Source organism: Salvia hispanica, chromosome 3 (genome assembly GCF_023119035.1).
Source record: "Salvia hispanica cultivar TCC Black 2014 chromosome 3, UniMelb_Shisp_WGS_1.0, whole genome shotgun sequence".
NCBI lineage: Eukaryota > Viridiplantae > Streptophyta > Magnoliopsida > Lamiales > Lamiaceae > Salvia > Salvia hispanica.
In genome coordinates, this window is record NC_062967.1 from 33,566,388 (window position 1) to 33,580,029 (window position 13,642).

Sequence of the window (13,642 nt, forward strand, 5' to 3'; positions counted from 1 at the left end):
TATACTTTGTCTTTGTATTGACATTTATATATAAATATTAATCTATATTTGTGTTGACATACACATGTCATTGTATTGACATTTTTTAATATTATGTGTTGATTAGTTAAACTAGTTATTATATTATTAGTTATCATTTGATTATACCTCTGTATATGTGTTTACGTATATATTTTTTTTTCATTTTTAATACCACAGTTCATTAAAAAATATTCACTATTTGATCCGTCACATTCTAAAGTACGAGTCATATTTTCAAAGAAAAAATGATCATTCTTGTTTAAGTCAAATTTTTAAAAATATCAAATATATTAATAAAATAAGTTAGCATGCCAAAAATATTGGAGGCAAATGCGCACGTCATACTATTTTGATATAGTCAATTTCTTGATCGGGACCAAATTCTAGAAACCGGTACGTAATGTACCCTTAAAAATCCATGCACAACCCATTTAATTTATTGCGTGCCTTGGAATAAAATTTAATAATTCACTGGATACAAACTCATCTCATATTGGATAAGTAAGAATTTTTGGAAGGAGTATTGTATAATATGAGGCTTTTTGGGATGACTGAAAAACAAATATGTGCGGACTTGGTTCCACCCGAAGTGGACAATATCAAACTAATATGCTGTCAACAAATGATATCAGAGCCGAGGTGGCTTTGGGTCGAGCCCTGTGAGACCAAAGGGTCGGGACTGGATGACTCTTGTTCGAGTGAGGCCCATGATGACTCAAGTTTGAGTTGGGTCCGTTATGTCTCAATATATCGACTGTGTTCCCGATGTGGTCTCGGTTTAAGGTGAGGTTTTGTTAGGTACAAACCCATCCCACATCGAATGAATAAGGGAAGCTTGAAGCAACATATTGTAAGTGTTGTTCAACACCAATTAGTTTGAAACTTTTTATGGGTAATCTAAAAATAAATCCGTGCGGACTTGGCTCCAGTCAGAATGCAGGACAATATCGAACTAACTAGCAGTCAGCAATCCCAACACACAAGTCATGGTACATGTATATGATTGATATATTAACGTAAAGTGAAAATAAACTTGGAGGCTTTCTTTAAATTTATTAGTAGTATTTTTTATTAATTTGAAAAATATATAAAATGGGTTCATAAAAATCAAACTGTGACAATTAAGTGATCGCTGTCCACAAATTAATAATAATGGGTCCTAACTCCTAACTCTTAAATTTCGAAAATGTTAATTAATCTGAATGGAGATGAGAGTACAGAAAAGTAAAGCCTTTTTGACCTACAAATCATTTGGACGTTCGCAACAAGCTCCGTCTCCAGAATTCTACTTCAATAATACATGCAAAGTCTTGTCACTAATTTGCTTGAAATTTCTTATGAAAAAACAAAAGGAAGAACTACGGTTAAACATACCCTGAATTTGAATAGTTGAAGCTTTATAGCTCATTAAGCCCGGAAAAATATCAATGGGATCGGATTAAATCGAACCATTGAAAATAGCTCGATATCCGTTAGAGTATGCCCGAATCACATCCCTACCACAGTATAACAATGTAGCTAGAATTTACTCATTCTATTATCAAACTATGGAATTAGTAATGGGATCAATATAAATGCACAAAATTGGTTGATATAGTCCAATAGTGGAAAGTTCAAATATTCCCAAGTAGAAGTCCGAATTATTCTACAAGCCAGTGTGGACATTGGATTCAGCCTTTTTCCTCTATGGAGCTTCATGATTATTTCCAAAATATTGCACTATATATACCCCTCTCTCAATAAACATTTTGCAAACCACTATAACCATCTCATCATATATTTGTAGAAGCTGTTCTTGAATTTCAAGTTTAATTACACAAGAAATACATCAAAAATGGACAGCGTCTCCATTTTTATGATTTATAGTGCTCTTTTTGGCCTAGTTGCTAACATTGGTTTTGCACAAACTGTGCATATAGTTGGAGACAACATGGGATGGAGAATTCCCACAAGTACTTCTGTCTCTTACTCCAATTGGGCTTCTGGCAAAACATTCATGGTTGGTGATATCCTAGGTACGTACACCGAGACTTATATAGTTGTTTCAGTTCTTTATTTATACTGATGTATAATACTGATTGTTTTTATTTGACAACAGTGTTCAACTTTATGACTAACGAGCACGACGTAGTCCAAGTGCCCAAAGCCTCGTACGATGCTTGCAGCGAAGACAATGCCATCGGCAACATCATCACCACCGGACCGGCCAATATCACCCTTGACAATGCCGGTGAGCGCTACTACATCTGCAGCATAGGCGGCCACTGCGGAGCGGGACAGAAGCTATCCATAACAGTAGTCTCATCATCCACCGGTGGTCCCAGTCCGCCCGTGACCACTCCTCCCCCGGCCACACCGACCACTCCCCAGCCGGATGCATGTGCGCCCACGCCCGAGGCCGAATCCCCAAGGGCAAGGGGAGCGCCACCGCCAACTGGACAGTCCGGACGTATTCCACCACCACCTCCTAATTCTGCCTCTGTTTCTCTAACTAGTAGCTTCTTGCTTGTTATCGCTTTTGCTGGCTTAGCCTTCATTTTCTAAATATTTTTATCTTCATTTTCATAATTTTTCTTGATCTAGTTTTGCTTGGATATAGTAGTGTATTTTTATACTTGTTTATTGTGTATTGGATTGAATTTATGTTGATTGGTTATGATCCAATCTTAATTGGCGCATTTTGTATTATTTTTTGTTATGAGATCAATAAAATCGTTTATTTATGTATGAGAATTTGATTCATTTGATATTTGTAGCCAATTTTAATGTAATAGTCATGAATGTTTTCTTTGTTGGTGTGTTAATGCTACTATTAGGAGAAGATCATATAATAGACGAGAATCTGACATGAACAAACATATGAAACAATAATAAATAACAACCACATTGGTTCATTTGTGGTGTTAATTAAAATTTTACTATGTACTGCGATCCGTATTATCTTGATTTCATTAATCCCTTTTTATTAATTCCATACTTCATCGGAAATAATCACTAATGTTCCCGCCACCAAAAAAAATAATCTTGTTGCTTTCATTTTGGTTTGTCCATCAAAATATGTTTCTATCGATTTATTGAATTTTTTCATAATTTATTGTCCGTGTATATACATTTACCTATTTTCAAATTATACTTTGGTCCACCACTTATTATCCTCACCGCATCATTATTACTAATAATTTGTGTATCATTTTTAACTAGTACTACTACTTTAGTTATTTTTTTCTCTTTCACATTCGTATTTTAATATTTACGTATTAAAATTTATATTGTCCATTAATATAACCATTTTTCGTGAATAGATGGAGTAGTTTTAAAAAATATGATCGTTATTGTTTAAGACAAATACTTTTCAAAATAAGTATTATACTTAAAATAAATTAACATGCCTAGTATTACTTATAAGTCAAACATCCATTTATGATGATCATCAGAAGTCTACTCTTGTATTTTGATGATTGAACTTTCCTGAGTGGCGATTAATGCACACGGCATACTATTTTGATATAGTCAATTTCTCTTGATAGGGACCAAAGTCTACGAGACCGGTGTGGTATCCTTTAAAATCCATTCCCACTATTGGTCCCATTTATTTTGTGATTATCTAATTTCTTGTTTATGATGAATTATCGTCAATTATTGATCAAGGGTATGTGATTATTATTCGGGTTAATGTCTTAAATATTTCTAAAAGTTTTTATATTTTCTTCCATCAATATGAGTATAAAATGTCATATTATAAGATATTAAAGAATCCGAATCGATAAATATTGGCGTTTAAGACCATTTTGGGTCAAACAAAAAACTCAAAATTTGCGTCTTTTGAACCGTGCGACGGTGCAAGCAATATCACAAAAAGTTTTTTGAAATTGCAGTCAATACATCTCATTTTATTGTATAATTTAAAATTTAAAATAATAAATAAATATAAATATATTTTTTTAATTAAGTTTGAATTTGAGTGTGGTGTGAATAAATGAAATTAAATTAATAGTTTATGTTATACTCCCTCCGTCCACGATTAATAGTCCCATTTCTAAATGGCGCGGGTTTTAAGAAATGTTAAGAAAAGTGGGTGGAAGAAAGTTAGTGGAATGTGGGGTCTCTTTACCATTTATGGTAATTATAAACCGAGACTCTTATTCGTGGACGGACTAAAATGGAAAAACGGGACTTTTATTCGTGGACGGAGGGAGTATTTATTAAAATAGGTTTGTCTATAATTGGCTGAAGATTGCAATTGCATAAGAGTTTAGACTTAAGATGGTCTATGCCTCCATGGAATAAATGAGAGTGATGAATTGCTAACTCACTTTCTAATTGCTATTTACAACTAATTTAAGAGTATAGGATTTTAGAAATTTAGTGGTCTAAAATTTGCCATGTGTAATTTTTTTTTCTATTAATTAAATAAAAAAATAAAAAATAAAACTATCAAATTAGGGTTTTAGATGAAAATGTTAATATAGTGTTTTGAAAAAATCAACACAATGCTTTGAGAATGTCAACACACTTCTTATGTCACAACACATTGCTTTAAGAATGACATTCTACATATTTTATATACTCCCTCCGTCCCACTTTACTACTTTTAGGTGTCCCACTTTAGGAGTCCCGGTTAGAATATTCAATAGTTGGTAATAGGACCCACATTCCACTCACCTTTTTCCACTCACATAGTATTATAAAACTAATATATAAAAGAAGGACCCACATTCCACTATTTTTTTTTCACCAACTTTCCTATATATTTCTTAAATCCCGTGTCGAACTCAACCGGGACTCCTAAAGTGAGACGGAGGGAGTACTATGTTGACATCTGTTGCTGTAAAAAAAATATTGAAAATTTTGACATCGGAACATATGCAAGTGAGATTTCGTTAGAATCCTTATGAAATTATCTTTAATTTGATATATGTTGTGTGAAAATAATTTAAATCGGGAAAGTTATATGTGTTTTAAGTTATGAGATATTTTTCAAAAGTTATGTACAACTAATTTATTGTAAATTGACATTAATGCCCTTAGGAAATTTTAAAAGTGTTTACTTGTATACATTGAAAGGGAGTAATTTTTATGATACTATACTTGCAAATAAAAATATAAATATCTGATAAGAAGCTACTTACTAGTAGTACTACTATTTATAACAACAATATAAAAATATCAAATTATATTTTTGGAAAAAGAATGTAATTAATGTCATCTATGCAAACACTGTTTACCCTTGAAATGCCAATCATGAGTCCTATCCGAACTTTGGGATTCTAATTTCGGCGAAGAAACTCTAGAGGAAGTCCTAAAAATAAAATAAATAACCCACTTATCAAACTATGAGATAATGAAATCAAGGGTTTCGAATTTTATAAAAATCTATGTGATGCTGAGGTGTCGTAGAAAATATTGTGATATCTCGATCGTAACACTAGATATTATCTATTTGGTAGGTAGTTCTTATCACCAAAGATAGAAATGTTATTGGTAAGAAATGCTAATGTGTGCACTAGCTAAAGATGCATTGATTTTAAGTTTTTAACGTTACTCTGAAAAAAAAAAGAACCCATTTCAAAATAATTATTGAGTATAGCTTACTTAAGCATAAAATGCGAACAATGAGTGTCGCCTATCAAACATAAAATGTGAACAACATATACTAGAGATTATACATTTAAATATATATAATGTGATTTAACGAACATCCTGAGAAACCTGTTACTGTGTTGAGTCAATTGTGGAGATGTATTTGCTATATTTATAATTCAAATTCTCCGAAGTTAAGTAAAGAAACAATAATAGAAGTGTGAAATGGTTTATGTGAAAATAACTCATGTTTGACCAAACGAATCTCGACTTTCCATAATTCAATCCTTCTAGTTTAAGTTGATAGATGATTTATTTTCACTCCATTATTCTTTGTAGTGTGCCATAATTAAGGAAACACGTACGAGTACGACTAAACTTTACTTCAGAAAATAATGTAACTGATATGACATTTTAAATCTATCTTGCCTCATATTTCTTTATTCATTTCATGATGTTTGACTTGTTATCCAAAGTCGGTTGAATTTCAATTTTCCATCGTCATTCACATAATGCTACCATATTCAAAACATCTGTTTCCACCTAACAAAAGCTGTAAAGAGACTTAACCATTCTTTTTGGGGTAATCGATTGTTGGTGACGGTGGAAAATATCGAACCTGATATGGAGTATATATTACGAGCCCAATAATTCTGGAGGGACTAGTTATTAGATCATAGCCAAAAAAGTCTAATTAATCCGTATTCTAATGTAAATTTTAGTTTTTCTTTTGAAATCGGAAATTGCTCTTCTCTTTTCCAAAGAAATTGTGAATTGGTCTTCGTTTGATCTAATTTCATCAAATCCAGGTGACTGGATCAAGATTGTCTAAAATACTATTATTAGAAAAAAAATGCACATCTTGGAGTGGCATTAATTTTAACATAAATTACCATGCTTGTGTTTTGTTAGTGAAAATAGATCATAATTTATTTTTGAAAATATGTGTATAAATTGAGGATAAAGTATAAAGAAAATATGTAGAGAAAAAGAAGAAGTTGTGTAACATCTAAAATATGGAATTATATGATTATATATACAATAATGTCTCTTCGTATATATATATATATATAGTTATTATTCTTTAGGTGGAGGAATGATATGGTACGTACCTTATGTGGACTCCTTATGTGAGCACCACTCTCGTTTGACGCACGTTTAACGTTGTTCGTTTTGATTTATATATTTAGTTTGACTCCAATGCATTAAAAAACGTTATTACATTTTTCAATTTCACAAAATTCATAAAAATGAAAGCTCGATTTGTTTGTTTACTCTATAATTTCAAATAAATGAATAAAATAGCAAATCAAGGTTTGATTTTTATGAATTTTGGGAAATTAAAAATTTCAATAACATTTTTTATTGTATTAAAATCAAACTAAGTATATAAAACGAAATGAACAACGCTAAACGTGCGTCAAACAAGAGTGGTGCTCACATAAGATAGGTAGCATATCATTCCTCCCTTTAAGTGATAGAACTTTATAGTAGTATATAAAATAATATTTTTATATATACTTTTATAATATTACAATAGAACTATCATTATACGTGATAATAATAAACTCTCAAGAGTTCAGATTTGTTCCTAGTTTCTATTTTAGGAAAAGGTTTTTTATTAGATCCACTTCGGTTCTTCGTATATATAGTAATATAGATATTTTCATACTTAGAATTCTCACTGATTTGTGATGTATACGTTACTTAATGCATTATTACATGTCGATACTTCTTAATAATAATATTTTGATCGTCCTAGCTGTGCATGCATAGGATATTTTAGGTAGAAGATCAATCAAAAAATATAGATAAATTAGAAGTGATCATGTTTAGGGCTTGAGATTATTGAGTTACCAACTAAATCGTCGTATACGACGTTGTCATTAGTATGTTCTTATAAATAGTATTTATTTGCTTGAAGTAACGATAAATAATAAATAATAATTTAAGATAGATATTTATGTTTGGACAGTGTCAATATCATACACGTTTTCAATATATACAGAAGATAAATCATTATCTCCAAACACAGCCAAATATATAGTATATACCGAAATCTCAATTTAATTTCGTTTTAAGTTATAATGGATTGGTCGAAAGTGTACATGTTTATGATGTTGCTATTTATTTGAGAGAGCAAATTTTCTGACAATAAGTCCCAAATCTCTCATTTTCTTATCATCTGATGATATTTTTTTCCTTCTTTTTCCAAATTATACATAAATTAAAGGAAATACGAAAAATGAAAATATTACAATTAATTCCAGGAATGGAAAATCTTCAAGATTTTCATTTTTTTCTAACATATTTTTTAATGTCCACATCGGACCCCATCATCTACTCAATAAATTTGTATTGTAGTCACTTAACTCTTTCATTTGTATAAAGCAGTTGATTCCTTTTCATATTAGGCGGTTATTTGACAATAAAAAGATAATTATCTTCGGGATATTGGCACTTAATATCATTAAATTTTAAAAAAAATTAGAATTTTTCCACTAACTTTGAAATTAACAAATAATATTACAAACTTTATTCTGGGTTTGTTATTTCCCACCAATGAAAATATTCTGGCAAATAATTTTATTTTACGATTTTTTTTTCATAATTTCTCGACAACAACTTCAAGAGCTTCAAGTTTTCAATATTTGAAGATAGTTTTTCTTGAAGCATACCCTCCAAAATTGTTCTTCAGTCTATTAATAAAGCCGGAATTTTTTCATTAGCGGAAAATAACAAACTCATGTAAAGTTTATGATATTATTTGTCAATTTCAAAAACTTTTTTGAGAAAAATTTAACTTTTTTAGAGTTACGTTAGATTAGGTACCAATATCCCATTATCTTTTAAAAATATATCCACTTTTTTTGGCAAGGATAAGAACCCCCAACTAAGTAAACCATTTCCGTTGTTGAAATATAAAAATGGATTCATCGATCGTTACTCTTATGCAAATATAGTAGGAGTATGTAAATCAGTGAAAATGGAATATATTCTTAAATGATAATGAAAAGTAATTCCGCCTTGGTTGAATATAAATTTATTTATAATTTAATATTATGAAAATTAATTTAGACATGAAAATTCCCAACGGCTTTAACATTTTCCTTTCTATTTTAAAAAGTAGCATATTAAAATTTAAACTTTTTATACCAACAAAACGTTTTAAATCATCAAACGATATAAAGACAGAACATTAATAAACAAAAAAGAAATGAACTGTAATTAGAAAAATATTCCAGTATATAAACTGGACTACAGTTAAATATAGTAGGAGTAGTATTTCTAAAATAAATTGGCGTACCTTATATTCATAAAAAATCCAATAAACAAAATTATAAAATCCTTTAGTATCGAAAAATTATTTAGTAATTGTATAATACGTGGCGTGGGGTAAAGTATTCCCATTCTTGCTCCTGCAGATAGGGCCCACTGCGCCATTTCCCATATTAATACACTCCACACCTTCACTATTTCCTCACTTCAATTTTCTTTTCCTTTTAATTAATTATCCCCAAATAAATTTATCTGCGCTCTTCCTCCCTCGCAACCACAAATCTCGGTTTTGTTATGCCGTGGCTGTCAACGGCGAAGCGAATGCCCGACGCAGTGATGAAGAGCGGCGCGATTGTGGAGGAACGCTACGTCTACGACGAAGAGGCGCATCTCACTGTGCGGAAAACCTCTCTCTTTTTCGCCGGCGACGGCTTCACTGCTTACGATTGCAAAGGCGAGCTCGTCTTCCGAGTCGACTCGTACGGTCCCGACGCCGGCGATACTGGCGAAGTCGTTCTCATGGACGCTTCCGGAAGATGCATCCTCACCGTCCGCCGCAAGGTATGTATGTATTCTCATTTCTCAGATCGCCGGTTTCCGTCAATTTTCGGTGAAAATCATTAAATCCTCTTTTCCATTGCTTAGCCACGATTCAAATTTTAATTTGACTGTACCGTTGAAACGGAGTCGACTCGGCTAATCTGTAATATTTAATTCCGATTTTAATCTCGAGATTTGTTTAACCGTTTCTTCCGCGCATAAGCACGTGTCCGTTTGCAAAATGCTCACGCGATTAGGTCTCGGATTATGTGTAATTCAATTCAGTGTTGTAGTTGGTGAATTTTTTCACCGAATTCCTGATTTCAATGTTAATTAGTATCGACAGTGATATGTGTGTTGTGTTGGTACCGAGTCAACTCACTGATTTGTTGTTGGTGAATTTGTACTGAAACAGAGGCCGAGCCTGCACCAGCGGTGGGAGGGCTTCGTCGGCGACGGAGCGGACGGGAAGAAGCCGCTGTTCAGCGTGCGGAGATCCTCGATAATCGGACGGTCGAGCATGACGGTGGAGGTGTATTCGAAACCAGGCGAGGAGTACCAGATCGAAGGCTCCTTCGGCTGCCGGAATTGCAACATTTTCAACAACGAAAAAGCGATCGTGGCGGAGGTCCGGCGCAAGGTGGACGCGACCACAAACGTGGTGCTCGGCAAAGACGTGTTCGTGCTGTCGCTGAAGCCAGGGTTCGACGGCGCCTTCGCCATGGGGCTGGTGCTGATACTCGATCAGATCTACGGCTCCGACGAAGACGACGATGCCGACGGAAGCCTCAACGGAAACAAGGTCGGGGTGGAGCCCACCAGTGAGAATCCCTCTCCCTAAGTTTGGAATATTTTTGTTGATACACTTTGCAATGCAACAAAAGCTCCCCTAAATTTCACATAAACAACTCTTTTTAGCCTCTTGTTTGTATCAATGGGGAATTTGTTGGTATATAAGTATTTATTTTCCTTTTAAGTATGAGTTTAGTTCAAAATTGTGAAAAGCTTTGCTTTCGTTCCAATCATTCTCATGACTTCTCTTTACAGTTTTAGATTTATTTTGTTAATCTAGTTAAATTTGCATCACAAAAAAATGAAAATCTATATATCATCCGGAGAAAAAGGATTACTCCATAAGAAGGAAATGTATGATTTCGGCAGAAGAGAACAAAGTTTACTTTTGACTTTATTAATTGTGGAAGGAAGTATCACACCTAATTAAACTATGCAAATTAAATTATAAATATTAATACAATTATATACTAACAATTTTTCTCAATATATTTCTAAAAAAAATTCACATCAATACAGCCGATGCAATTATGCAAAAACATGTAGGGCTATACAGTGATAACGAATTATTAAATATCATTTGAAAAGACTTAAAATCATTGCTTAAGGCAAAAATTTTAAGAGGATACTAACTACTATACCAAAATTGAAACCACACAATTCATTTATGAGTCCCAAAATGCAAAAGGAAAATGATTAATAAATGTATGTAGTCCATCTTCTTACTGAACCACGCCATAGTTCCACTTGAAAAAAATAATCTGAAACCTTACTAAATCCAATCGAACAATGGATAAAAAGTGAAAACGCTCAAGACTTAGTTTATTATTTTATCTTGAGTGGTAAAAAGATGAGGATGATAGAGTACTCTTTAATTGGCTTCATTTTCTATATACAAAAATGTTGTCGTCCGAAAAAATTTGATTCTTACTTTGTCAATAATGTTCAATAGCATACACGCTTAGGAATAAAAGTATATACATTAATTTATGTAAAGAACATTAAAGTAGCACATTCTCTTAATAGTTAATTAAAATATTAACCAAGACCAGATTTGATGCTAAGACTTTAATATAAACAATATGACTATAATCCAAGTGTCCTTTGCATGCATGATTTTATTTCACTATCTTTTATAGTATTTCTTTTTTCAAGATCATTTTTTCATTCACAACGGTATCTAGCTAACTAGCAGAGAACGTCAACGATAAAAAGTTTGTTAAGAATCTCTAATATAGTCGCGCGGTGGTCCATATCTAGAGTGTATACACTACTATTGTGTTTGAAGAAAATGATAAATTTTTGAGCTTCAATCCAAAGTAAAACTAGTCTGTCAAATTCTCATCGACCTATAGATCATATTTTTACGGGTGATTAATGTTTTTTTAATAAAATTTAAGATATTCTAAACCGACCGAAAAAAAAGGAACCCTTATGGAATTATAAAAAAAAAGACTAAACCTTAATCAATTAATCAGGTAATAAGGATATTAATGAAAATAATGTTGCCATATTATCGACGATGTTTCTTTTACAAAGAAGATAACTTTTTGAAAGAGCTAGCGCACTAATTTATTACCACTTACGTAAAATTGAAAAGCAAAATAAATTGATTTGGCATTGTATTATTTGTTCAAGTGTTCATAAAAATGTCACGTTAAGTTTGACGTGCATATTGTACACCTTTTTATAATCTCTCCGTCCAAAAAATAGGACACATTTATCATTTTTGGCCGTCCAAAAAAAATAAAGCACATTTATTTATGAAAAGTTTTCAATAAATAATAATTCTACACACCATTCCACTAACACTACTTCTCAGTTACTTTTTCTCCTTCTCTCTTATTTTTTTTCCTTCTCTCTTACTTTACCAATTCTACATTAAAATTCGTACCATACACTAATTGCTCTATTTTTTGTGGATGGAGAGAGTATTTTTCACTAAAAGAAATGAATCGACTGTACACTATAAATTATCATCGATTCGTCACTCCACTAGAAATTATTTAGTACTCGTACTATCTTATAGCCATGTGATTGTGGTCATGTGGTGAGTGCTATTTATTTTTAGGAAAGCGATGATTCTATATCTAAGTACTATATTATTTGCTCGTTATAAAGCTATAAATCTACGAGTATGAACATGATATCTCGACATTAAAACTTAAAAAGTATCGGTTGAATTTGAACACTTAATATTTTAATTATATTTTATTTGTCATCCCTCCATTAGTTTTAAAAACAAATAGTTATATTCTATTTTTCCCAAAAAATATGTCACATTATGTTGTTTGTCCAACTAATTTTTTTTTGTTTTTACACACTAGCTAAACAATATCTTCAAACTATATAATTATTTTCTTTGAGTTAAAAAAATTATAATTTCAAAGGATTCGTCTGATTAATTAGTTTCTTTAAGGTAAATAAGAAGTAATCAATTAGGCTCTCGGCTATTTTAGATTCTTATATATGCAAACAAAAATTAAAAGAATAGATATTCGACTCACATGGGACATACATATTTTCTTATTTCACATTTAATTTTGTTTTTTAAGTTGAAAACGGTGGTGGGATTAAACCAATTTATATTTTAAATGGTACTATAATCTAAAGATATATATATATATATAACAATTATGTATTGCATACATACTACTATTAAATACTAGTACTCATGATATAATTTGAAACTAAATGATCAGTGTGATAGAAGTTCGTTTCATATTTATAAATACTCCAGAAATTTTTGAAGATTTTGGCAACACGGTAGTCAAAAGTTTGATGATGAACAATAATACTGATTATATGATTTGCAAAAGTTGTGTAAACCCTTTTTTGAGTCAAGAAATAAAAAGTTGCGTAGTTAAATTTAATGAGATATTAAAAAATTGATGTTGAAATCACGCTATATTTGCTCCTCAATTCTGCAAGTGACAGTGATATGAGGGTACTTAATAAATGGACGTGAGTAAATGGAGTATTATTCAACTATTAGACAATACGACCTTTTCAAATTGAGCAAGATCTTTCGGCAATTATTCATTGCATTTTCCTACTTTTGGGTTGGGGCATTGCTAATTTGCTATAGTATTTGCTGCATCAAAATATTAACGCGAAAATTCACAATTTGATGAAAGATTACGTATATACTTTGAATTCAATTGGTGATAGAGGGCTTTGAGTAATTTTACTTTTTAGTCCTTTGAATGAATATATACAACTTACAAGGTAAAAGGCCAGCCCAATCCCAATCCCAACTCATTTTAAATATATAAGAAATAGCTAAAATGAAATTGATTTAGCCTACTTAAAATACAATTCTTCTTTTGCCTTGTTTGTTGTCAATCTTTAAGTCACTCCAATTTCATTTTCTTTCTGGATGTATAAAATAACAGAAATCCCTTGAACAGAGTTGATTCTTTTTTAGAAA

At 31.7% G+C, this 13,642-nt stretch overlaps 2 protein-coding genes across 2 annotated transcripts; both read left to right on the forward strand.

Annotated features, from left to right (window-relative positions):
• Positions 1–1,791: 1,791 nt before the first annotated feature.
• LOC125217141 (cucumber peeling cupredoxin-like) lies at positions 1,792–2,751 on the forward strand. The gene is made up of 2 exons (XM_048118975.1): positions 1,792–2,036; positions 2,120–2,751. Exons 1-2 carry the CDS (start codon positions 1,856–1,858, stop codon positions 2,563–2,565), a joined length of 627 nt encoding a protein of 208 aa, XP_047974932.1. The 5' UTR covers positions 1,792–1,855; the 3' UTR covers positions 2,566–2,751.
• Positions 2,752–9,092: 6,341 nt separating this feature from the next.
• On the forward strand, positions 9,093–10,396 carry LOC125211704 (protein LURP-one-related 5-like). The gene is made up of 2 exons (XM_048111610.1): positions 9,093–9,441; positions 9,836–10,396. The coding sequence occupies exons 1-2, from the start codon at positions 9,175–9,177 to the stop codon at positions 10,259–10,261; spliced, it is 693 nt and encodes a 230-aa protein (XP_047967567.1). The 5' UTR covers positions 9,093–9,174; the 3' UTR covers positions 10,262–10,396.
• The last annotated feature ends 3,246 nt before the right edge of the window (positions 10,397–13,642 follow it).